Below are 26,538 nucleotides of genomic sequence, written 5' to 3'. Positions count from 1 at the left end.
TTTCTTCCAAAATTACTCAAATTACTCAAAAATTTATTTGCAAGGGGTTAGCCTTGCATTTTAATGAAAATTTGGCCAAATCTGATTTTCTTCAAAATTCCTCAAATCACTCAAAAACTATTTTGCAAGGGGTTAGCCTTGCAATTTTATGAAAATTTGGCCAATATCTGATTCTTTTCAAAATTCCTCATATCACTCCAAAATTAATTTGCAAGGGGTTAGCCTTGCATTTTTATGAAAACTTGGCCAAAATTTGATTTTCTGCCAAAATTACTCAAATTACTCAAAGATTAATTTGCAAGGGGTTAGCCTTCCTTTCTTTTGAAAATTTGGCCAAAATTTGATTTTCTTCCAAATTCCTTAAAACACTCAAAAATTTATTTGCAAGGGGTAGTAAGCCTTGCATATTGATGAAAATTTGGCCAAAATTTGATTTTCTTCCAAATTTCTTCAAATTACTCAAAAATTAATTTGCAAGGGTTTAGCCTTGCATTTTTATGAGGTGGACAAAATTTGAATTTGTTTTAAATTTTCTCCAATGTCTCAAAAATTAATGAAAATTTGGCCAACATTTTGATTTCTTTTTTTAAAAATATCTAAAATCACTCAAAAATGAATTTACAAGGGATTAACACAACTACAGGGTTGCAATCATGGCAGGCACATTTCACTGTTTATTCTTCAAAATGACTACAGCATGAAAAAAAAACTACTACATCGCTATTAAAAAATTGACTAGAATTTTTCTCTAAACACTGATTTAAATTCTAACGTGGATGTTAAGTAAGCAATGTGGACTATTCCATCTTGTCATTTCCATTGTCAAATGAAATGGAATAGTCCAGCTTTAATATCAAAGGAAAATGATGAATCTGTAATCACTGAATTACTAACATCTACAAGTGCAATGTAAAAGAAGAAGCTTAAATAAATACAAAATGCCAACTAATGACTACTACTTATTGTGCTTATTATAATGCAGTCTCCGTTGACAGCAAAACTTTCAAAAATTGTTACTGTTAGTTTACAAAAGCGCCCTCTACTGTTGATGGAGAATTCATCTGAACATTGGGCTCCAACTGAACACCAGGCCCAATTTCACGGCGCTGCTAAGCACAAAAAATTTGCTTAGCACAAAAGAAGTCTGGGTTATAAAAGCAGGTTATCAGCCAAAACTCAATGTGATTTTCATGCTAAGCAAACAACAACTGAATACTTATCACGAGCAATATGCATCACGTGGAGTTTTGGCTGATAACCTGCTTTTATAAGCCAGACTTGTTTTGTGCTAAGCAAATTTTTGTGCTTTGCAGCGCCGTGAAATTGGCCCCTGCAGAGCTGCCAACTCTCCCTGATTCTGCAGAAAGTTCCCTGAAAAAAAAACACCAATCTTTCCATGTTCTGATTAACAAATTTGAAAATCTCCCTGATTATGAAAACCGTTTTTCCTTATTATGTTGAATCTTATTATAAATATCTCCCATAGTGTTGCAAAAAACCTCCCTGATAGCAAGATGCAGATATTGGCAGCTCTGCACCTGGCTTTTCGTCATGCTTTGGCATGAACAATGAATGCAAGATTACTCTAAACCATTATCAACTCAATACTGATGATGCTCTTTACAATACATGATGCTCTACAGGTGACATATATCGCTATTTCACTGATGATTAAAAAGAAAAGAAAAAAAGATTAACCCTAACAGTCCTGAATCCTCCAATTTCAATATGATTTTGCACACCCCCTAGGGAGTTAGGCTTTTAATAAACAAAAAAAAGTTCCAAAGTCATCAAGTTCTTTCCGACCAGTATGTACACATTAAGATGCAACCATGTGGGGCAAAACTCAAAAGTAGGCTAACATCGGGAAAACAAAAAACAAAAGTCCAGGAAATTCATGTAAGTGTGACCGAGAAACAGACTTCAGTACTTTGCCCTTCTTGGATTTCCTGAATGTGCAAATCTTTTTCTTTTTCCGAACGGGGATAAAAAAACAAACTCAAAACAGACTTGATATACAGATGGTGCTGCACAAGGTTCACGATCAATTCTACGGACTGACCCACGCTGGATCCGAGGTAGAGTCTGTCAACAGCCCCGGCCAATTAAACGCCAAACTCAGATTGACAGGGATTAGGTCTATTAGCAAATTGGGTCATCACGCAATGCGAGATAGCTGCCGACAGGATATTGCATTAATCATCGTCACATCTTCACATGATTCACGCCAGGTTTTTTACTTCAACCGTTTTTTTTTTTCTTTCTATTTTTCCTCTCTGCCTGGAATTATTTAGTGAGAGGCGGAGCTTACATGATGTCGAGTCTGTTTCTTCCTTAATCTTTTTTTTTTTTTTTTCTTGTTCTCTTTTTTTTCCCGTTTAGAATTTGTCGGATGATTGAGTTTTGTTTTTGAAATGGATGGTTCCCTCGATGTTCTTGATTGAAGAGTTGGTCGACCTTCGCGTTGGTGTGCTGTGCAGTGTCATATCGATAATGCTGATCTCATTGCGATGATGATGTTGATAAAAGTGCAGCTTGGACTATCTGATATTCACAGAGAGACCTGGAGAGAAATTTAAAGAAAACAAAGGACAAAACTTATTCTTTTGAGTCTTTTAAACTTTTATGTGACATCAAGGGATACTAAATATTGAGGAACACTGTTACTTCATTGGGCCAATAGGGGTGTTCACTTGTTTACTGGGATCAAACTGGGTACCGACAAGATTCCAACAGGGTTTTGACAAGGATTTGACAAGGATTCAACAAGGTTCCTACAGAGATCCAACAGGGCTCTGATAAGGATCCAACAGTGTTCTGACAAGGATCCAACAAGGTTCTGACTAGGACCCAATAGGGTTCTGAGAAAGATCCAACAAGCTTCCTACAGGGATCCAACAGGGTTCTGACAAGGTTCAATGAAAGATCCAACAAGGTTCCTACTGGAATCCAACAAGGTTTAAACAAGGAGCCAACAAGGTTCCTACTTAGATCCAACAAGGTTCCTGCTGAGATCCAACAAGGATCCTACTGGGATCCAACAAGGTTCCTTCTGAGATCCAACAAGGTTCCTACTGGGATCTAACGAGGTTCCTACTGGGATCCAACAAGGTTCCTACTGGGATCTAACAAGGTTCCTACTGGGATCCAACAAGGTTCCTATTGGGACCCAACAAGGTTTGAACAAGGATCCAACAAGGTTCCCACTGAGATTCAACAAGGTTTAAACAAGGATCCAACAAGGTTCCCACTGAGATTCAACAAGGTTCCAACAAGGATACAACAAGGTTCCAACAAGGATACAACAAGGTTCCTACTGGGATCCAACAAGGTTCCTACTGAGAATCCAACAAGGCTCAAACGAGGCTCCAACAAGATTCCAACAGAGAACCAACAAGGTTCTGACTGATGTCCAACAAGTTTCTTAAATGGATCCAAAAGGTTCCAATAAGGATCCAACAATAATTCAACAGGGAGCCATCAGGGAGAGTAAATGATCCCCAGCAAAGATATAAAAAGAGTTCATCACTCAGTCAGTAGGTTGGATTAGAAAAACCTGCTAAAATTTCTGACATCAGGCTCATCCATCTCTGTTAGATGTCAATTAAGCCCCCCCCCCTCCAACTCTTCCCCCTTCCATGTCTCGTATAAAACCCCAACCTGTTTCCTGACAGCATGACCTAGATCAGAAATGAAGATCCAGCAGCGGCGAAAAGAAAGTCCCTGCCCTTCCTTGATGATCATCCCCAAGAAAAAGAAAGTGCTGTGGTCAGAGGAAGTATCGAGTTTCAGCCCCATAACCGGCTTGACGCCGTTCAATTAGAGCCGCGTCATGAAATACTTCCAAACGACAATTTGCCGGTCTGACACGGCCGGGGAGGCTTGACAAACTTCTTTACTGTGTTTTTTTTTCCAAGGCATTCCTCTGAAGGATATTTCAATAGGGCTGGCGTTTTAAACAAACAATAAATACAATGTCCTGTTTTACACAAGGCTATCGGCAGATTATTGATGACGGGATCAGTTCAATGGCTCGGTGACAGTTTGGTTAATACCAGCAAAGCCAAATGACAACCCAATGCTTTTTAGACAACCCCTACCCCCAAACTCCCCCCCCCCCCCCAAAAAGGGGGAAAACAAGAATTTTTGCAGGGGGGGGGGGGGTTCAGGCAATTCAGATTTGTTTTAATCGCAAATCAGTACTGAAATGTAGACAGGTTTCTTTTCTACGGACACTATGCAGGCATGTAACTGGGAATTTGGACAAAACGAGGAAACTCCAAACCACACAAGACTTTGTAAGGTATTTTTCAATTTGTAATGGTATTCATAAGAAGTAAAAAAAAAACGAGGAAATCAGCGGATCCGAGAAAAAGTTGCATGCCTGACTATGATTATCATTATTTTTTTGGGTGTAGGCTAAAGGTACAGGTATGTTAACCAAGGCGTGGATCCAGGGGGGGGGGGGTTCAACTGTCCCTCGATCCGTGCCTGGGTTGACATACATGTACCTTAAGCTGAAAAAAATTCTGAGAACTAAAAAAAACTAGCAAACATGATCACATGAGATTTCTTGGCAAATTTGTCTGTGTGTGGTAGCAAAAACAAACAACCCGGTGGCTTATCATCAGTGATGTGGCAAATTGGTTTTTGATGACGGTTCCCATTAACCTGATAGCATATCGGACTGTACTTTGTTGTCCTGCTTCCTAGTTATTTGGTAAAAATGACTGCCATATTTGGGATGAAAGTTCAGGAAAGCGACGCTTGGCATAGAACTTCTTTTTCATGCTACTTCGCTTCGCTCATATGCATGAAAAGCAGTTTCACTCTTTGAGTAACCAGACACAGATTCAATTATACAGAGAATGTAAGTTTATATGGTTAATGTTTATTACAGCATGGGAGGGGGTCTTGCAGTGCAAGGACAATATCGGAGGACGTACAAGAGACACTTGGCGCGTGTGCAAGGACCTGAAGTGGCGAAGATCTGTGGAATTAGGCTTTTATAGTAATGTCACGCATCAGTGACTGGTATGGGAGGGTCATCTAAATAAGGCGGGAATTTTAATGGACGGTATCGGACAAAAGACTACACTACAAAGAAACGGGCGTGCAGGCTGTGAAGGTTTAAAGGAACAATCAAGCTGCCTGGTCACACAAACAACAAAACTAAAGCAAACGAACTGGTTGCTGATTAGACATATTTTCGCTTGCCCAAAAGTAGGGCAGTGTGTAGAACGGAAACCTGCTTAGCAATCTGCTCAGCAGTCTGCTCAGCAGCTCAGGAAATCTGGGTGAATGGGGAGAGCTCGTCATTAGCCTCCTATCCGGCGGAAGCTGATGAGGGTGTTAATCCCAGGATTAATCTGTCCTAAGAGAAAAGCCTGCAGATGTTGAAAGTTTCACAGAAACCTGTCAGTCGTTGCCCTGGTCAATGAACACTCTCTGGGCTACAGCCGTAAATGCTCTTCTTTTTATTTTCAGTCCCGTATTTTGACGCCCCCCCCCCCTCACCCACTAAACTTACTTTGAGAGGACACATACAATGATGTTTTGCATCACAGCAGCTGTTCTCACTTGGCATGACAGTAACGGCCATTTTTTCTTCGCACTGCAAATTCCCGAAAGTTGAACCCATTTCAACTCCAGGTGAATTTTGCTGTGAATTTTTTTCTCAACGTCAGATTCCCTCCCTTTAACATTCGCAGTGACCTGAAGTTTTCACGGCCTTTGTGGGCAAACCCTGTCAAAATCTAGCCCGGGGCAACTTTGATTTTAGTTGTGCCTAGGTTGACCCCTCCTATTTCTGTTTGCCAACTCCCCCCCCCCCCCCTCATTCCCATCCCTCACGGTAAAAGCATTTGGCTTTACGCTCATGGACAATATAGATAAGAGCCATTTTACAGACCTGGAAAATTATTCCTCGACGAAGAAATCACGCATGATTAAAAAACTTCTTCCTCCTAAGCTTCAATTAAGCTGATAAGAAAGGAGGCCTGGTCCAGACCCCAGGGACACCAGATCACTTACCACGACCCATTTTTCGCCCCCTCCCCAAATCTCTCCAACCCCATGACCACAAGACACCAGACTAATTTTTGAAAGCAAGACTCGATACCGGTGATAAATGACATTGCTGCCCGGCAGGGATGTACATGAAAAAAAAAAACACCAAAAAACCCAGAAAAACGATTCGTCTTGAGGGAGTTGCTGATTGCTTCTTCAACACCCTGCAGCTACGAAGGGCCGATAATTTCAACGTTTCTCTTCTTTCTCAAAATTGATGGATTGAGTTTGAGGGGTGAAGCCACAAGTGCAGTACCCATGGGATGAGAGAGGTCCGAACGATATCGCGTCGTGCCCAGCGGTTGGCCTGCGGGGGGTCACGGAGAAGACTAAGTTGGCCGACAGGAAGTCGGTGCTTTTCTACTTGTCAACTCCAACCGGAAGTAGCAACTCTTGAATTAGCCACACACAGATTGAAATCATCATCTATGAAAGCGTGAAAGAGTCCGCTTGCTTGTTGAATCTTTCACAAAACTGAAAAGTTCTCCTTAAATCTCGGGGCTCATTTTCAAAGAACTGGTAAGCGGAAAAATCATGTTGAACAGATGTATGTGCTTCCCTGAAATGTGGTTGAGAACCAGTCACACGCAGCGTACATCAATGACAATTCGGCTGGTAACCGGTCTGTGTTAAGCAAATACTTTCTGTGCTTAACAGCTCAAAGAAATTTGCTGTTGGTCAAGAACGCTCTGGGCTCTGATTCCCTGAAACCTTTGCATCTTTCTTCTGAACAAGAAATCCATTTTTTTTCTCAAGAATCCAAAACAAGGTCAAACAATTGGATTGAAGACCTATTTCAGACATGCCACTGGGAAGAAACAAAAAGGGAGAAGAAATCCCAAGCTTCACAAGACTTTCTACAGAGTTTTTTTTTTTCAATTTTAAATGGTATAAGTGTGAAGTGAACGACGACAAAATCAACCGATCTGAGGAAAAGTTGCATGCCTGCTATTTGACAGCGGATCGCTAACCACTCTCAGAATGTTCCTGTGCAATCTGACTCGTCTTGGGGTTCAACAATCACGGACCTCCACTTTCAGTACTCTTTATTCCTTTCAGCATATTTTGAAGGAAAAAAATAAAAAAAAAACAGGAAAGTAGTTTCTTGAAAGTACCTTTAAACTGATTGAATACAAGGAGTGGGATGGCAAAAGCAAGCCTTCTACTTGACCTCCAAAATTGTGATGGAAGACGGATTGAGGAAGATTCGAGGAAGATTCGAGGAAGATCGTTTCTCTCCAAATCAAAATGACTGTCTTATGAACCAGGCCAGGAGTAGAACAATAGGGCACATCAACCTGTATTTAATTAGGTTCACAAGTTGACTAAATTGAGTACAACAATCACGTTCTCTGCTGGAGCTTGTGACACATCAAACGATGGAGGGGCGTTGGTCAGAGCTTTTAAGAAATCAAAGACGTGTTTCTGATGACGTCGTTTTGAGGAGTACTCCTCGCTAACCCAAAGGAGATAGTGCCTAATGGATCAAAAGGTAGGTGAATTTTATTTTTTGTTTCTTACTTATCTTCGAAGAGCTACTGGGTGAGTTGAAGGGGCGCTATGTGTTGCGGATGCCTAGCGCCTGTTCCAGCTCGGCCCGGCGTTGTTGGACTTTGCTGTAGAAGTAGCGGCGGACAGCTTCCTGGGCCCAAGGCTTGAAGTAGAAGTCGCTGCGACGTTCTTCTTCGGGGTTTCCCACTACGTCCGTCATGGTCTGAAAATTGAGGGTAGGAAAAAAAAAAAGAACAAAGGATTTATTGACAAAGTCAACAGAGTTGATCTGATACACCGTGCCCTCTGGAGACGTGCACACAATAGGGAACAAAAGATTGTATAGGTCTCCACAGGGTTTTCACGAAATAGATATATGGATTTTACGCAAAAACCAGGAATTTCGAAGGTGGGTTTTAGAAAAGGGATATGAAGTCCGAATTTCAGCCAAGGAAATTAATTCTGGTTAAAATAAGAGCATTTTGAAACTTCACTTTCAAACTTTCAAACTTTACTACACGAGAACAAAGAAATGTCTCCACAAGGATACAAATGTCAGTTTCAGTGAGTTCAGCATAAGACCATCATAAGCCCGGTCACAAGAAAATCTCAAGTCAATCACTGTGAATCACAAGTCAAGTCACAAGTCTGGTCACAGACTCACAGGTACTGGGAGGGTCTATAACAAAGGAATGGCTTTTCCACAGTTCATTTGAAAAGCTTGTGACTTGTCTTGGGACTGGAGGACTTGCGATGAACTTGCAAAGACTCGTGGGAACTTGTCATGGAATCAACAACAACAAAACGCTGCTTTTACAGAGTGACAAATTTTGAGTTTACTGATAAATTGTTTTACCAGATTTTTGGGGGGAAATGATGTCGGATATAATTTATGCAATATCAGTGAGGTGACAAGGATGTATTTTAGGGTATTGAGATTTTTAACTGACAGAAAAGTAACTGACAAATCCAAGAGGACCAGGAGCATGCCATTTGGTAAAGTCAGGAGTCAGGTTGGTGTAGAAGTTCTTTCCTCGCCTTCCACCGCTGTGACCCGGGTTCGATTCCTGCCCTGGCCACATGTGGATTGGGTTTTCAGTCCCTACCTGATTCTGTGGGTATTTCCCCCAGAATGTTTATCTGGGGTTTTTCCTCCCACCTCTAAAACTGTTATTTATCCTCATTGTCTCCTCTCTACAGGTTTCTTCAAGTCACCTCGACTTCTCCTTGGACAAGCAAAACTGCTTTTTAGGAGTCTACACATCAAGCATCAAGTTTGCGAGCTACAGTGCCTTGGATGCTTTTGAGGAATCCTTGGTTTCATTACCAGAAATAATTAATGATAAAAAAAAACAAGAATGTTTGATGGCTTGAAAAGCCAATGTTGATAATTGCTGACAACACTTTCTATGCAATGTTATGAGGGAAATGATATAATTGAAGTCTCGTTTCTTTTGCCAAAGGTTTTTGACAGACAAATCTGTTGTTCTGACTCGGCAATAATTTCAGAGTTTTTTTCTTTCCCTTTCTCCCCCCTTCGCCTTTTGCCATATGAGATAAAACGTTCTGACTGTCCGTCCGTCGGGCGTAAAGCCGACTGACATCATTGCAGAAATCTACAGTGACTTCACGAGGCGTCAGCTCCGAAAGGCTTCGAGGTCTGCCTAAAAATACTCAAATTTAGCGGGATTAAGTGATTTCCTGTGTTTTGATAGCGTAACTCGGACCTATCAAGACGGTAAAATCACAGTCGAACAAGTTGGTGGCATCTGTCGCGAGTCGTTAGGCCTAGATAGCGTCCTTCCTAGACAAGTCAAATCTCCGCTAGGTTCTTTTATTTTTGTTTCCTTGTTTTTTTTTTGTTTTTTTTTAAAACTAGGTCAGGGTAATTTAGGGCAGTTGGAAAACAGACGAAACAGAGTCACACGCAATGGTACAGGGAATTATTTATATAGAGCAGGGATCTAGGCTTGGTAAACTGCCACAAAACCAACTCTGTGAGAATCGGTCTAGTTACTTTCAAGTAAACTGACTAGTTAAGTTAGTTAAGTAACTAAAACACCCAGAACTGGGACTCTACTACTAACTAACCAGCTATCTAGCTATTTAATTAACTAAAATAACACCAGTACTGGTAAAAACCCAGTAACTGGCTGGTTGGGTAACTAAAATGAAACCAGTACTGGGACACTTGTTAATTCATAAACCAGTTGAATTACTGGTTTAAGTGACTGACACACAACCAGTGCTGGTACTCTAGTTAGTTAACTAACCAGTTAAAGTACCAGGTATAAAAGTAACTGGCTAGTTAAGTGTTTAACAGCAGAAACCAAGGTAACCCAGGAATAAAGATCCGGTTAAGAAAAGAATTTAGCCCACATAAGGAAAGAAAAGAGACAATCTGGCACAAATTTTGGAAACTAAAATAAAGAGCAAAATCAACAAACGGGGGAAGGACCTTCTGAAAACCAGTTCCCCAGGAACTAGTTCCCAGCTGACGTTTGCTTAATACGAGAATTTGGCAAGCGACATTTATCTTTCTTCTGCTTAAAAGGTCTAATTGTCTGCTTAGCAGGGTTGCGTCGTGGAGGATACCTACCTTCAGATCCATGCTCTGTGACACCAGCCACTCGCTGATGAAGTTCTGCGGATCCCTGGCAAAGCCCAGCATGAACTCGCGCTGGACCTTGAGCTGGTTTATGGTCTCGACGGTCTCATGAATCTGAAAAAAAAAAAAAAAAACTTATCTTAAACTTCTGGTGACCCATTATTTTTCTGTGCCAAGCAAGCTTCCATGATTAGCAGCTTTGGTAACAATTGACCAGGGTTGTGGTGTGGAAAACTGAAAATAAAACGCACCTAGAATTTAGGCCGCTGGGCAACATGGCCACCTGGATGTTTGGCGCCAAGTAGACGTTAAGACCCTAACCCTGCTGAATCCAACAGGATCCAACTACATCAAATACAAAATGGGGCCTGTTGGATTGAGCAGTAAACCCCTGGTGTACATTCTTGACGCAAAATGTTGGATTCAGCAGGCAACTGAACTGCATTATAATGCCAAGTTGGACCCCGTTGGATCTAGCAGACAACTGAAAATGAGGCACAGTGCATTGAGCAGGAAAGTCCAGTTGGACTCTGTTGGATTTAGCAGGGTAGTCCTGAGGAAGTACTAGGGGGTTAGGGATGTTTCAGGCCGTTTGTATTTTGTGGGCACTTGTACTGCATGAGGACACCTGGGTATGGGTACCACACAGGATTTGTAGTAATTTAGGCACTGTGGTCACCTGACCATTCGTGTTTTATCCGTGGCCGCCTCCAAAATGTGGCCACTTGGGCATTGCTAGAGCGTATCAATTGTGTAGCCAAATGGGAATCATTGCCACCTTGTATCTGGCTGCCTGGTTATTTGGGCTATTACGATACTCCGGCCAAACATTAAAGCCAACTCAATTTTGCGGCCAAAACATTGGAGTCCACTTGCACACCACTGGCTGACGACTGAAAAATGATAAATCATTTCTGGCATGACACACGGGCCAAACACAAACATGACTGAGCCCATGTCAGTTCCCGGGGACACATCGCAGCCCACATTGTCATCTTGCATACTTGACGCTGGCGTTGATGTCTTCTTCAACTATGAGCTCCAAGGTCAATGGCGTGATTTGCAATTTCCGCTGCTATATCATGTTTTATGTCAACTGTTTATAAAAAAAAAAATGACACAACAGATGGCCAGGATCTTCAACCCAGATACAAACGTGAATTGCAGAAATTTCATACTTGAGATTAATCAAAAGTTGCAGACTTTCAATGCCATGGATAATAAAAAAACTTGTGGGAATCTCATTCCTGCGAATCGTGAGAGGACACCTGTGTCAGATTTGAAGGTATATAACATCTAATGGGTGGGACCAAGTAAATAGGCCAAACATTTGTCAATTGTTATACATTCAAATTATTCTATATCAGAGAGTTTTGAGAGCCATGGAAATTCGTGGACTGAAGACACATGGCACTGTACCTCTGGCCTGGACTTGGGGTTTTCAAGTCCGAGCATTTCGGATGCAATGGGGTCGGAAAGTGGCGTTATTTAGCCATGTTGTGAAGGGATCCTTTTTTAAAAAGGCTACTTTTCCAGTTTGGGAAATATCATTCGTCTTATGGGCGGTCTTCTTTTGGTGAGAATTTCTCCAAAAAGGCATTGGTCAACCCACCAAAAAATTGAAGGGAAAATGAAAGACGACATGTTGATCATCATTTTCTGTGCAGCCTGAACACCTGTCCCCAACCCTTGTCCCCCCACAGTCGACCTGTGACATGATGACATCACGCTTTGTTTACAGGAGGGGTTGCTGGTCACAAAGCTCCCATAAAAGAAAGCGCACTTGTAAGCAAAGTGTGACGTCATTACTTTTCAAGTACATAATTGCTACTGCCAATCACAGATTTCTGCCAAGCTCAGGAGAGCAGCCTTGCTTAGCAAAAACCGGTTACCGGCCAAAATTTCATGCAATCTATAGAGCCGTTGACTGGTACTCTGCCCGTATCTGCTCAGCACAAAAGAGTTCCTGAGCAGGACTTTCCAGCTGGCCCCTGCTTACTGGGTTACAGGATTCCCTGTTGTGTCCCTGTGAAAGATCGTTTACTAGAACTGACAACGACCGGCCGAAAAATATAATTGTCCCGGAAACAACTCCGAAAATATAGGTCTGATTGACTTGTCACATGCGGCTGTAATTTTTTGTTTGGCCTTGGCGTGCTGTGATAACTTATTATCCTCCCCCCACATATTTTGTTTTTAAGTCGACAGCCGCTAGCGTCAGCTGTTAATATCTTAATGAAGATGCCAACTTAAACATGACTGTGCTGTAAAACTGCTGTTCATGAATGTATCCATATTTTTTTGGTTTGTTTGTCTGCAGAAGAAAGGCCTCGTGAAGGAAAGGTACGGATTTCTACATTGATTCATGCTCTGCAGGGACAGGGAATTTATAGGGGTGGAAGACACAGTTCAATGGGGGTGTTTAAAAAGGGATACCCTCAAAGATAAGAAAGTTTATTGGAAGATGTTATGTTCTCTTTTCGGTTGAACAAAGAAAATGAAGTTGGACTCAACTTTCGACCCCCGGAATGCCATACGCATAGAATTATGAAGTGTTGTCTCTGTGTCATTTTCTTTAGTCTATCTGTAGGCGATGTCTTAATTACTTTTGTGAGAATTGTTTTTAAAATCAAGTTTTGCACTGCAACTGAATTCTACGAGCATGTAACGACTCAAAAATAAATTTTGCTAGATCACATTTTGTCCGAGCACTTTTTGTGCCGAATGTCTCCCTCTTTTAGGACACCCAAAGTTGCCGATCGACGGAAAGTTGTGAAGCTTAACATGAAACCTGCCGGGCGTTGCCAGAAAAATTGTAGGCGTAGCAGGCTAAGCCCTCGTAAAAATGGATCCGACAGCGACAACAGGCTCAAGTTTGAAGCACAGCTGAGGAGCCGCGGCCAGTGCGGCTGTTCGCCGGCCAGAACGTTTACGTCTTGTCATGATAATGATGACATCCTGGCCAGTCACGAAGGTGTCAGACGAAGGGGGATTAGGCAGAATGGTTCCGAAGCGACAGGACAGGAAACAATTTTCGTCTAACGGTCGGGGGACTTTTTGGACGGTGACACAGACTGTTTTCCAAGAGAGCATGAGGTATCTTTTTGCCCGAATCCTGGGGTATTAACAGTCAGTCTCGGTTCAAGACTGTTACTCCTACTCAACGCATTTTGAAACGCCTTTTTTTTCTTCTCTGGATTGTATTCTTAAACTGTGTTTAAGTGTACAACAGCCGCTGGATACAGACTGGATACAGACTTTGTTCCCCTTATACAGCCGGTCCGTGACAACAAGATGAATCAAATCCAATCTTGGCAATATTGGCAGCGCTACCCAGGACATTCCGAGCATACCCCACGTGCGCTGTATTCAAGCTAATGCATGCGCGTGAGGTATGCTCAGAATTTTCCTGGGTAGCGCTGCCAATATTGCCAAGACTGGATATGATTCATCTTGTTGATAGCGACCTCCACCGCCGCGGCAAAGTTAATCGCGTTTGTCACGGGACTGGCTGCAAAATAGAAAATAAAAAATTCATATCCAGTCTTGAATCAAGACTAATGTCTAAACTGATTTTGGACAACCAGGAGATGGAGGAATTTTAAATGGTTAAAAAAAAATAATTGGTATTTATCGCATTTTGAAACAAACTCTTTGTTGGTTGATGTACAGGGTGTTTCAAAAAAACGTTTACACTTTTTCAGACGCAGATTTCTTGGAATTGGGGAGACACGTTTAAATTGTTTCAAGATATAACTAAACTACACTATCTTCGTGGTAAATGGTGAAAACAGGGATGAAAATAAAGCCTAAATTAAGAAATGGCCATGGTTTAAAGAAAGATGGTCAAAAACTAGTTCGTCCACACGCAAGTCTGTGAGATATGGTCAACACAATAGCACTACACACACATAACTGCAATAATAAGCCTCTGTACTGACGATGTCACACTTTGTTTACGTGCGTGCTTTCCTAAATGGTGCTCAGTGGACCGTGGGCCCCCACTGGCTCCATAGGAAAGTGCACATGTAAACAAAGTGTGACGTCATCAGTACAGAGGCTTATTGTAATTAGGTCTACATGACTGTCATAGACCTGGACAAACTACTTTATGACCATTCTTCTGTAAAAGGCCGCTATTTCGTAACTTTGGCTTTATTTTCAACACCGTTTTCACCATATATCAACCAAGAACTGTAGTTTAGGAATATCTTAAAACAATGTCAACATGTCTCTTCAAGTTTGAACCCTGAAAATGTGTAAAGTGTTGTTTTTTACCACTATGTAGTTGCTCCAAACTGTTTCGAGTGACAATTTTTTTCATGAACTTGATTCTGATCTTGGAAACAACTTGATTTTGGTCACGACTCTAGATATGCCAGTCTCTGAAACGGCTGTTGGGCAGTACCTTGTTATCTAGGGTGGCAATGGGTGTTGGGTAGTACCTTGTTATAATCTAGGGTGGCAATGGGTGTTGGGTAGTACCTTGTTATAATCTAGGGTGGCAATGGGTGTTGGGTAGTACCTTGTTATCTAGGGTGGCAATGGCTGTTGGGCAGTACCTTGTTATCTAGGGTGGCAATGGGTGTTGGGCAGTGCCTTGTTATCTAGGGTGGCAATGGGTGTTGGGCAGTACCTTGTTATCTAGGGTGGCAATGGGTGTTGGGCAGTATCGATACCTTGTTATCTAGGGTGGCAATGGGTGTTGGGCAGTACCTTGTTATCTAGGGTGGCAATGGGTGTTGGGCAGTACCTTGTTATCTAGGGTGGCTATGGGTGTTGGGCAGTACCTTGTTATCTAGGGTGGTAATGGGTGTTGGGCAGTACCTTGTTATCTAGGGTGGCAATGGGTGTTGGGCAGTACCTTGTTATCTAGGGGGCAATGGGTGTTGGGCAGTACCTTGTTATCTAGGGTGGCAATGGGTGTTGGGCAGTACCTTGTTATCTAGGGTGGCAATGGGTGTTGGGCAGTACCTTGTTATCTAGGGTGGCAATGGGTGTTGGGCAGTACCTTGTTATCTAGGGTGGCTATGGGTGTTGGGCAGTACCTTGTTATCTAGGGTGGCAATGGGTGTTGGGCAGTACCTTGTTATCTAGGGTGGCAATGGGTGTTGGGCAGTACCTTGTTATCTAGGGGGCAATGGGTGTTGGGCAGTACCTTGTTATCTAGGGTGGCAATGGGTGTTGGGCAGTACCTTGTTATCTAGGGTGGCAATGGGTGTTGGGCAGTACCTTGTTATCTAGGGTGGCAATGGGTGTTGGGCAGTACCTTGTTATCTAGGGTGGCAATGGGTGTTGGGCAGTACCTTGTTATCTAGGGGGGCGATGGGTGTTTGGCAGTACCTTGTTATCTAGGGTGGCAATGGGTGTTGGGCAGTACCTTGTTATCTAGGGGGGCAATGGGTGTTTGGCAGTACCTTGTTATCTATTGTGGCAATGGGTGTTGGGCAGAACCTTGTTATCTAGGGTGGCGATGGGTGTTGGGCAGTACCTTGTTATCTAGGGGGGCAATGGGTGTTGGGCAGTACCTTGTTATCTAGGGTGGCAACGGGTGTTGGGCAGTACCTTGTTATCCAGGGTGGCAATGGGTGTTGGGCAGTACCTTGTTATCTAGGGTGGCGATGGGTGTTGGGCAGTACCTTGTTATCTAGGGTGGCAATGGGTGTTGGGCAGTACCTTGTTATCTAGGGTGGCAATGGGTGTTGGGCAGCACCTTGTTATCTAGGGTGGCAATGGGTGTTGGGCAGTACCTTGTTATAATCTAGGGTGGCAATGGGTGTTGGGCAGTACCTTGTTATCTAGGGTGGCGATCTCCTGCTGGCTGGCCGTTGACAACAGGAAAGACTTCATCTGTTCCTTGAGGGTATCGTCCTGTGGGAGACAATCAACAGGCTCAGGGGTTATTTCACGATATGCTTTAAGCACAGTAAATACTTGATTAGCAATGGCACCTTTTGTGATTACATGAGTATTTTCAAGAACAAAATTGCTACTTTACAATGTAAATCATTAGTATGCGTACTAAATTGTATTACATTGTATTTTTTTCCCCAGAAGAATCAATAAAACCATATAGTTCATAGGTGTTTTTTAGCCACTACCATAACTGGAAGGGCGGTTTGGGGTGGCACAGGGACTATGGCAGCGGCGTAACCAATGGGAGGGGGGGGGGGGGTGTTAGTCCCCCCCCCCCCACTGAAAATATTTTAGTAGTCCTTTTTCCATGAGCAGCCTTCTTTTCACCAAGGGTGGATCCAGAACACAATCAATTCCCCAAAAAGTGTGTCAACATTTTTTTTTTGGATTCTAGAGGGGGGCCATGGCCAAGTGCCCCTTTTTAACGTCGCGCAAACATTTTTTTTATTGTGCCGCTATGAAGAGCTCTACCTATTGTTTGATAGTGTCCGCTTTGAAGGGCGCCCCCATAGGAAGATGGTGTCCACCACCCCCCAACGACCTTAGTGTCCACTGAAGTAAAAATAAATATCCCGAAGCGAAAAAAAAAAATTGCGTCTAATGAGGCAAAACTGAAAGGCAAATCGACACGCTTCGATGCGTCGGTCAAGTCTGCCGACCGAGGTGAGAATTCTAGGCCAGGACAAGCCATATTTACACATCCGTCCATATTGACAAAACACCTGTGACTTTTGTGAGTTTTTTACAAATTTTTACTGCATTTGCTGCATCACATTTTCTCCAATTCCAAACCAGAAGTGACGTTCAAGTTGCTTCACCTGTGATCTTCAACATTATTGATTTTATTTTCTTCTCCTAACAAAAATTCAATCTGTCTGTTTTTTTATTTAAACTGAAAAACTACACTTTTCTTTTTTTACACGTTTTGACCTCTTTGAAAATACGCTTTTATTTTTGGGCTGCTTTCACGCCCATAATGCACAAAAAAAAATACGGTTTGATTTTTGGAAGGGGGGTGTCTTGGGGGTAAAAAACAAACTCAGCTCTGTCAAAAAATAATTTGTCATAGAAATTCAACAACAAAAAATGCAAACCACCCCCCCCCCCCTCCCACCGCCACCCCCAAAAATATACTTGTAATAATGTCCGCCTGTATACAAAATACGGACAGAGCCAGCTTGGTTAGGGGGTATTTGTATACTATTCTGTAATATACTGTTAATAATCGTCGGACTTGAACAGCGGCCCCATTGAAAGTATGGTACGACCCTTCTTTGTTGATGAAAAACCCCCCTTAAAAATTCCTGGATCCACCCCTGAAATCGAAAGTTGTAAATTATTTATTCCACAACTGAGCACACGATAAGTCTTTTCGTTGATGGTTCATTCAAAAGTGAATACATTTTGTATTGATAGAAACAATTTTTTAAAACAAAATCTATTTTTTCAGGGTGAAACTCGAAAAATAGCACAGGAAGTAAGAGACAAAAAACAAATCAACAAATTTCAACCCCAAAAATCAACAATTTATAAAAAAAATTGGGTGGGGCAAACCGGAGAAGCTCGTCACATTTGGAATTGTCATTAGTTTCTGAACCATGGACTGCAAAACAAACAACCGCAGGACTCGATCAGAACTATTTATACACCTAAAAAAAAAAAAAAAAAAAATTGTTTTTCCGGAAGATTGCAAATTTTTAAAGGCACTGCAGGCCAAGCGTAGCTGCACAGGCCGTCGGATAACTGCAGGATGACACCGATATTGGAAGCGATAGCTTGGGAAACAGAGCGTAGCACCTCCAAGCTGGGCAGGGTTTGCAATTATGACGACTGACGCAATGGAAAAAACACAAAAATGAAACCATTATCAGGACACGCGTACACAGTGCAATTTTAGCATCAAGGACGATGTTCATTTTTAAAACGGGCTTTGCCCTTCGCTTTAGTAATTCTATGTTGGCACTGTATACTAGAAGGCCAAATTACGGTCAGACGTCAAACGTTTGTCTACCATTCACTGACCATTAATCATTTTAGCCAAACAGTTTTCAAACTGAAAGGGAATTGTAAGTGCATGTGGCACCTAAAAATAGATCATTCTTTGTTTTTTTTATTTCACAATTTCAAGGATAATTACAAAAAGGGCAAACTCTGAGCTGAACTGTGAATGATCAGTTTGAAACTGTGTAGGCTTAGCCAGCGGAATTAGCGTTTCATAATTTCACTGTTACAAACACTCTTGCTCTCACTGTCCGGTGGGGGTTGGGGGGTGGGGGTGGGCCTAAGAACCAGTTTTTGGCATGTGAAATATTCGACGGCTAATGACCATATTTTTGATTAGCACTTTTAATGACTTGCTTGTCTGATATGCGAGAGTTTTTTTTTATTTAATTGGCCGAATGAGATAACATTCCAGGCAGTTCAAAGTTTCTTAATGGGGAGAAAATAAGTTATCAGAGACACAAAAAAATGTTCCCAGCTTCTTTTGTTTTACTTTGATTAGTCCACGACAACCACAAAGGTGATAAAAAAAAAATTATTTCTGATTGCAAGGATGTTTCTCTAGGTCATTGGTGGCCTTTTCCTATTTCTGTTTGTGGGCATGTATGACATAATACAAGTGGTATTGTAGAAGAAGAACTTAGAGTTTAGAATTGCTTCCATCTTGTGAGAAGTGGTTGAAAGACTTGGATGTAACACTTTGAACTTCTGCTCGCACTTTGCGCCAGCAAAACGCTGCTACAGTAGACCCGTCCTATCCGTCACTCAATCAGTGGGCAATGACCAATGACATCACCAGATTTTAGTCAGGTGACCACGGTAGCTCTGTAAAATTTCAGTCAGTGGGCGGGGTTTAGGGCCACATCTGGGATGGTCCATTGTTTTCAGCAAATGACTGCTGAACTTGGGGCCGTGGGGTCTGCCCACATATTTTGCATGAAGTGGTAGGGGGCAAACTCAGCTTGAGTCACCTTGATTTGCTCCATTTGGATTGCCAGTCTTCCCCCTTTTCTAGATAAATTCTTGAGAGATACGCGAGTGCGGGGGAGGGTGTCAAGATTTCAGCGTGGGAGTATTGCAGCCAGCTTAAAGCCTGACTGTCCGAGAGACAGGAAATGAGCGCTGAAGCACGGCAGGTGACTCCGGTCCGGATGCCGTCTACGGAGGGCTTTGACTTCACAAATCGCCGTGATTTTCTTTTCCTTTTTTCCTTTAATTTTGTGGTTAACGGGTGTACAATGCAGGGCTGGGGGGGAGGGGAGATGAGGAATCGGTGACAGAGGAGTGCTGAAATGAAAACACAGGAAAAGAGCCATGGATTTTGTTTGGCTAGAAAAATGGGTTTTGGACGAGAGGGAGGCAGGAATGATATCGGTGGCAATCTGGAAGGTCCATTGAGTCAAGGGTTTGACGTCATATAAGCTGCTTAGCATAACTCTGGACTTCTATCTTGTCAGTTGGCTATTATACATGCATGTAGATGTTATTAGTGAAATTGATTAGCACTTGCATTAATGCTTAGCCAAACTTATCTGCTCAGCTGTTAATTCTACTTAAGTAGACTTTTTATGGTGTGTGGTTTTTTAACACCTTTTTTCATTTCAGATGCCGTCTGGAAATACAAATCAGTGTTTGATTTTTCTGTATTTCTTTTGAATAACAGTTTTTAATTTTTTTTTATGGATTTCCTCTCAAATGTGGGATTTTGCACGAACTGTAAAATGGGTTAATTCTAGTCATGTATCAGTTACACATTTCAAGGCACTTTAATCTTTTTTTAAAAGTATGACCTTAAAAAAGAGTCGGTGATATTTTCCAAAATTAACTTTCGCAATTAGCCGTATCTGATGACCGGATTTCAGCAAATCAAACATGAATTTGACTACTCGGAGAAAACTCCAATGCAGCAAAAACTGTAACTTTTCCCTTAAAATTTCTCACTGGCATAATAGCATTGACAGAAAAGTTGGAGGAGGTATGTTTTCCGTGCCTTGTACTTTTACCTTGGGAATTAGCAACAAACTTTAAAGTGATCACCTCATTAAAAAAAAAAAAGACATCAGAGTTTCCTTCGGGCTACTGCCCATGTGGCCAATGCCCCGCAAAAAAAAACAAAGTCGGGCACATCATTAACCTTTTGTGTTTATCTACAATTTGTCTTGACGCTAATTGGCTCACGGCTCCACGGAACAGGTGATTCGCAGAAATAACCACCGCTCTGTTCTGTCTCCTCTTTCCTGCGCGCGGGGAATGCGCCGTCAATTTTGTTTCTTTCCCCTGAACGGTAATAGCCGGTGTCCGTACTTTCCCACCTGCACGCTAAATGATCGATTCCTGTTGGTTTGTACGAGATGAATGGACACGGGGCGCCAGTCAGTCTGGCTCGGTGGCGGTGAAGACACCTGCCAAAGACGGGAGGAGGGGGGGGGGGGATGTTGGGGTCAGTCAAGGGTGCTATTATGACTAGAGAGTGTCCTTGACTGGACAGGCTGAAGAAAGAAGAGTTAAAGGGATTCTCATATTAAAGACTCTGTGAATGCCATTGCTGGAGTGTGTCTGCACCCATACAAAGACCTACATAATAGAAGAAGCAAGCATAATCGAAGATTTAAAAATAAATCTCCCAAAAAAATGATGAGTAACTCTGTTGTGATAGTTGCTCGGATGTCCTGAAAAAAATAATATGCAAACTCACTACGTGTCATTAAAAAAAAAGCCAGCAAAAAAAACTGCAACAGAGGATGTTATCGATATAGCTTATGATCCAAAATGGGGGAGACATTTCAATCGCATAATTGGATGCGGCACTAGCGGTTGTTAACAACTGCTGCGCTGGATTGGTTGAAAGACTGTATGTGATATTGCATTGCGTACAGTCCGGTTACAGCAGGCTAAGGAGGGGGAGGAATAGGGGGTTTTTTGGAAGGGGGGATTTGGACTAAAAAAAAAAAAAAAAAAAAAATTCAAGGCCCGACTCTGTGACTCTGTTGCAAGCGGAAATCCTCACTTACGATAAGCGCCCCGAATGAATATAATTAATTTGGTGAAAATCATGTTAAAAGTTTCTGTTAACATAACCTCGTCAAAAGGGTGCTGCATGTAAGTATGGTTGTATTAAAAACAGATATGCAAGTCTTGAAACACACTTAGTTTGTGGAAATACTTTAAAGTGAAAACATAAACAAAAGCTTTGGTTCCCTTGGTCTGGGGACTTCAATAAAACCAAACAAATAACCAAAATGGAGAGTAGAATCCTCTTTAAGGTTCCGTTGCTTTGTGGGTCGGGTGACATCGGGGACAAAATAAAAGGGGAAAAATGCAACGCAGGATGTAAGAATAAGGGGCTACGCAAGCATTTCTTGCCCAGTGTCAATCCCCATGCTTGTCGGAGATAGCGTGCATCGAGGCGTGAACACCCATAAAGGAGAAAAATCATGAATGGGCAGCAACGCTGAAGACTATTGATCTGAGCATTAGGGACAGGTTCAACGCACGTTCATTGCCCTGGTGAGAGATACCGAGAGGGACCTTTTGGAGAGAGACGCAGTCTAAATGGGGGGGGGAGGGGTGGATTACGCTGAACAGAGAGACGAAAGGATCACAGTCTTCCCTTCCAATGCACAAATTTCACGAGCTGTTGGGGCGATGTCGGACAACCGGCGACAACGCGGCGCCACGAGCTTCTGCCTGAGGGCAACCTGTATGTTTTGAAAAGACGGCAGTCACTTCTATTTTTTGATTCACCATTTTTTTTTACAGTTGACGCAACATCCATAGAATGGCCAACTTGCCACGCCAGAAAGCCATTGATCTCAGATTGACTTGAAACAAACGGCCGGCATTCAAATCAACTTTGAAGAAATGGGCTGATTGATTTGTTTCCTGATCAAATTCATCCAAATTCATCCAGGAAATTGACTATGTATGCGGAAAAACTAATATCAGTTATGATAATTCCAAACACTCCAACGGCAACGGAAGTTGTGTACGTGCAAAAACTAAGTAGTCCTGACTTCCTTCGGATATTAAAAAAAAAATGCAGTCCTAAAAGTTTTGGATCACAAGCAAATATAAGTTATTCACAGACAGAACTCCATCTTCAAATCGTACGCCTCCAAGCAAGTGCAAAAACTGCCAAATCTGCAAACATACACAAACATACATGCCACTTTTTTGTCCATGAAAGAAGAATTTGTGCCAACACCTACTCTTGTTCTCCCTGTTGCGTGGTGCACTGCTGATATTTTTTTAAAAAAATTTCTATGCCCTTAGGGCCAATCTGTTGTGTTCTGAATGAGTAAGTTATTTACTTATGGACTGGCCGACTGAGTCACTGAGTGTCAAGAATGTCCCAAACCGCCACCGCCGTCAAACTCTCAGTTCCAGCTCGACTTGACAAGTGATTAATTCATGTCTATTTTGCTCGTGGACTGAATTTACTTACGACTTCCACATCGATGTCGTAGCAGGCCGTCTTCTTCTGCTCGGCCGTGTCCACATTGATGGTGTGTTGGATGACAATGGGGTCTGGGGCGTGAAGCAATTGGTGCAATCGCTGGGGTATCTCCGAAAACTTCATCCGCCCACAGTCAAAGATCTGAATCAGGAAGGTCAGAAGAGTAAACATTAAATCTGATTCATAAAGTTGACACCTGACATGCCTGAACAAATTTTTTTTAGAGCTGCAAGGCAGAAAACACTGCTTAGCCAATTGAAGTTCTGAGTGAAAATAAGTCGAGGGACCGATTAAATGACCAAAACAAGAAAACAACAATACCAACTTTCTACAAATATTCTGAGGGAAACCTGCAGGGTTACAACCAAAATAGTCTGGTGCCAATTATGGAGTCATAGTGATTTTGTGCTATGTTGCGGAGGAAACTAGACCAAGATGGCCTCCTCCACTGCCAAACTGCTGGAAGTACTAGTCATTGTTGATGTACTCTCTTGTTGGATTCCAGCAAGATCTAAATTAGTCTGGTGAAAAAGACTTAGTCATAGTGATTTGTACAACAAAATTGCGAAAACTAGACCAAGATGGCTTCCAATACCAAACTGCCGGGAGTACTAGTCATTGTTGATGTACTCTCTTGTGGGATTCCTGCAAGGTCTAAATTAGTCTGGTGCCAAAGACTTAGTCATAATGATTTGTACAATGAAATTGCGAAAACTAGACCAAGATGGCTTCCAATACCAAACTGCTGGAAGTACTTGTCGTTGTTGATGTTCTCTTGTGGGATTCTTGCAATGTTTCAATAAGTCTGGCGACAAAGACCAATTCACAGTGATTTGTACAATGTAGTTAAGGGGACCAGACCAAGATGGCTTCCAATACCAAACTGCTGGAAGTACTTGTCGTTGTTGATGTTCTCTTGTGGGATTCTTGCAAGGCTTCAATAAGTCTGGCGACAAAGACCAATTCATGGTGATTTGTACAATGTAATTGAGGGGACTAGACCAAGATGGCTTCCAATACCAACCTGATTGAAGTACTTGTCGTTGTTGATGTACTCTCTCTCGTGGGAGTCCTGCAGGGAGTGGGTCTTGATGTACTGCCACAGGGCGTTGATGATAACTGGGCGTGTCTGGGTGTGGACACCCAGTAGGCGTGCCAGGCGGGGGTCCAGCTTGTACTGGGGTGGCTGTGCAGGTGTGGCAAATGGACAAAAAGTTTGCGATAGAAGAATGAGAAGGAAAAAAAACTAGAGGTTAGCAACTTTCCGTCCCAGTTTGCATTCCTGCATTCTTCTGGAATCAATGTCGTCTCGAGTGACAGGAAATGAGGAGGGGAAGAGATTAACTAATCAATAAACACCTGTTGCTCTTATCAGAAAAAAAAACAATATATAAATAAATAAAAAACAAGTGTATTGGATTACTGACCATTTCAAGTTGGTCAGTGACCCTGATTCTTTGCGATGTAGGGGAATGCTTTGCCAATGTAAAGGAAAGACAAAGTCATTTCAATTAACTGAAGATTGTCTGGGGGGGGGGGGGGGGGGAGAGGAGGGTGTGACAACTGCAGTCATTTCTTTAAGAACCCGATTTTCAGAAAAGTACGGACTCAATGAACGGACTCTTTTTTGTCTGTCCGGAATGTGGTTTCGAATTTTGGTTTATCTTTGTATCATTATCTTTCCCTCAAATTGCTGCGATTTCTGACATGGCTGAGCCCCTTTTGATAACATTTCAGACAGTAATTAAAAGGTCATTAATACACAGCTATCATTTGATACCATTATTATCTGATACTTGCAAAAGAAATTTCCAAGCGCACTCAATTTTTTTTCAAGACAATGACCAGCATTTGAAAGATATCTTTCCCTGACAGAAGTGTTTACACAAGTGGGAAAAGCCCCTGATAGTTCGAATTTCGGATGGTTGAAGTATTACATTAGACAGTCATCAAAATACCAGACGACGAAATAATCATCTATCTGTATCTATCTGTATCACCGTTACTTCCAAATGCAAAAAGATTAATTAATCAAAACAGGAATGATGAATTTTGGAAACTACTTTCCATGGCCTACCAACCTCCCAGCCCAAATCTTCAAAGACGGGCCAGAGAAATCAAGATCATGTTTTCCCTGACAAAACAACAGAAAAAACAAACAGCGCTCGACAGCCGTGGAGACAAACGAGCTTGCGGACGGACTGACAAAGACCGTCAGCCCAAAAGGGAGAAAAAAAAAAAGAAAGGGAAAAGAGGGAAGGGGGGGGGGGGCATCAACAGAGGGTAATTTGGGCCGCTGGGGTCGGGCAACGGGTCAGGAAAATAGATCTATTGGGCTTCAACGCGCCCCTGATTTGGTAATTGATTGTGTAAGGGGGGGGCGGGGTTCATGGGGTCTTACAAAAGGGTCATGTTTGTTGGTTTAATGGCTATTTATTAGTGTCCCGTCCACCCGTTTTCAGGTGAACAGCCTCCAGACCCCTACCCCCATCTGGAGAAAAAAAAAAAAAAATAACAGAATAAAAAAGGATTGAATTTGGAAAGTAGAGATTTATGATTTCAATAAGGGGAATGACTTTGTGTATTTTTATTTTTTTAAATTTTGGTTAGTGACCAGCCGAGCAAAGACCGCCGGTACAGAATAACTCGGCCCAAATTCTTGTCCAGGAACGCAAAGGATTGTGGGTTAACGACACAACACTGACGTATCTATCATCACTTTGAAACCTGATAGATAATTGAGTTGGTAAAGCATTGGATTAGTAGCTAACATGGTCCGTATTCAAAGGCTTCAAACAGTATCACCCTTTAAAGGGAATGTACAACATTTGCTTTTGTTGCAGATTTCAGAAATAAATGAATTTGGAGGATATCAAGTATGTTAAAGCAAATATTGTTCAACTGACTTGTTTCACGTTTTGGCTTGTAGAAAAATATAGAAAACCAATCATGTTCTTGTAGTCTGGTTCCCTGACCCCAACTTAAGATGAAACAGAGCAGTTTGTAGACTTTGGGGAATTGTAAGGTCAAAGAATCAGTCTAGCAGGCTTGTACCCCTTCACAGGTGTGTAATCGATTGCAAAGAAAATGCGGAATAGCTAAATATGAAAAACTAGGAGCAGTTTTGAAAAAAGCCAGTTTTTTTCCCAACGCTGGTCGGCCGACCAGCGTTGGAAAAATACAGTTTTTCTTTGAAAATGTCAGCACATCAGGAGCCACAATTTTACAGGATGCTTTAGACTGTCATTCCCTAACAATTCAGTAAGGTATTTCCTGATAATTTTGATCATTTCGTTTTTTTGATGTTTGCAAATGTTGTATCTTCCCTTAAAGCCAAAAATACTGTTTTTGCATGTTTTAAACTTTGGCTCTCTCTCCAGCTTTGGATTTAGGCTTTGGCTCCATGAATTTTTAATAGGCTCAATAGATATAGACTCTCCGGCTCGCACAATCATCTGTAACCAATGGAAAGAAAATGTTACTGATGTGAGGCAATACTGAGTACTATCGTTTGATATTTGGCACTAAACAGGATCAAAATGAGCCAAAGCTGGAGCAGAGGCCAGAATTTTGTAAATGGCTGATGTCGCAACAAACCTGATGGTCCAGCAGAAGCAACAGCGTGCATTTGACGTTCTCGCTGCTGGTCTCTTGACCTGAAAACCATCTGTTTCCGTGGTTGTGCTTGTACGGTGCCACTGAAAAGGTGGAAGTTGGGGGGGGGGAGAGGTAGGAGAAGGGAAGGGGGCATGGAAAAATATAAAAATATTGCAGAAAGGATGGAGAAAAGGAAAGAATCAAGAGGGGAAAAAGATACAAAAATGTGTTATTTGGGTAACATGACACACACAACTGTCTCCATTAATTATTAAGTACAGTTAATATCTGTAGTGTTAGAATATTTTAATCCCCCCCCCCCCTTTTTTCAAGTAGACAAAAGCTTTACTGTTGTTGATATCTGATGTATAAGTTCTTAAAGATTGTAAATTTTGAGAGG

General features: G+C 42.0%; 1 protein-coding gene across 1 annotated transcript; it reads right to left on the bottom strand.

Moving 5' to 3' along the window:
* Positions 1-645: 645 nt before the first annotated feature.
* On the bottom strand, positions 646-26,403 carry LOC119718885 (SWI/SNF-related matrix-associated actin-dependent regulator of chromatin subfamily D member 1-like). The gene is given in 9 exon segments (XM_038188314.1): positions 646-2,563; positions 7,591-7,783; positions 10,160-10,282; positions 15,959-16,039; positions 22,530-22,682; positions 23,566-23,727; positions 26,139-26,188; positions 26,191-26,239; positions 26,392-26,403. Coding segments are annotated over 8 exon segments (786 nt in total). The 3' UTR covers positions 646-2,563; positions 7,591-7,627.
* Positions 26,404-26,538: the final 135 nt, after the last annotated feature.

The sequence above is a fragment of the Patiria miniata genome, unplaced genomic scaffold (genome assembly GCF_015706575.1).
Source record: "Patiria miniata isolate m_02_andy unplaced genomic scaffold, ASM1570657v1 HiC_scaffold_13, whole genome shotgun sequence".
Lineage (NCBI taxonomy): Eukaryota > Metazoa > Echinodermata > Asteroidea > Valvatida > Asterinidae > Patiria > Patiria miniata.
The sequence above is the reverse complement of the archived record's forward strand: the minus strand, read 5'-3'. Positions and strand labels throughout refer to the sequence as shown.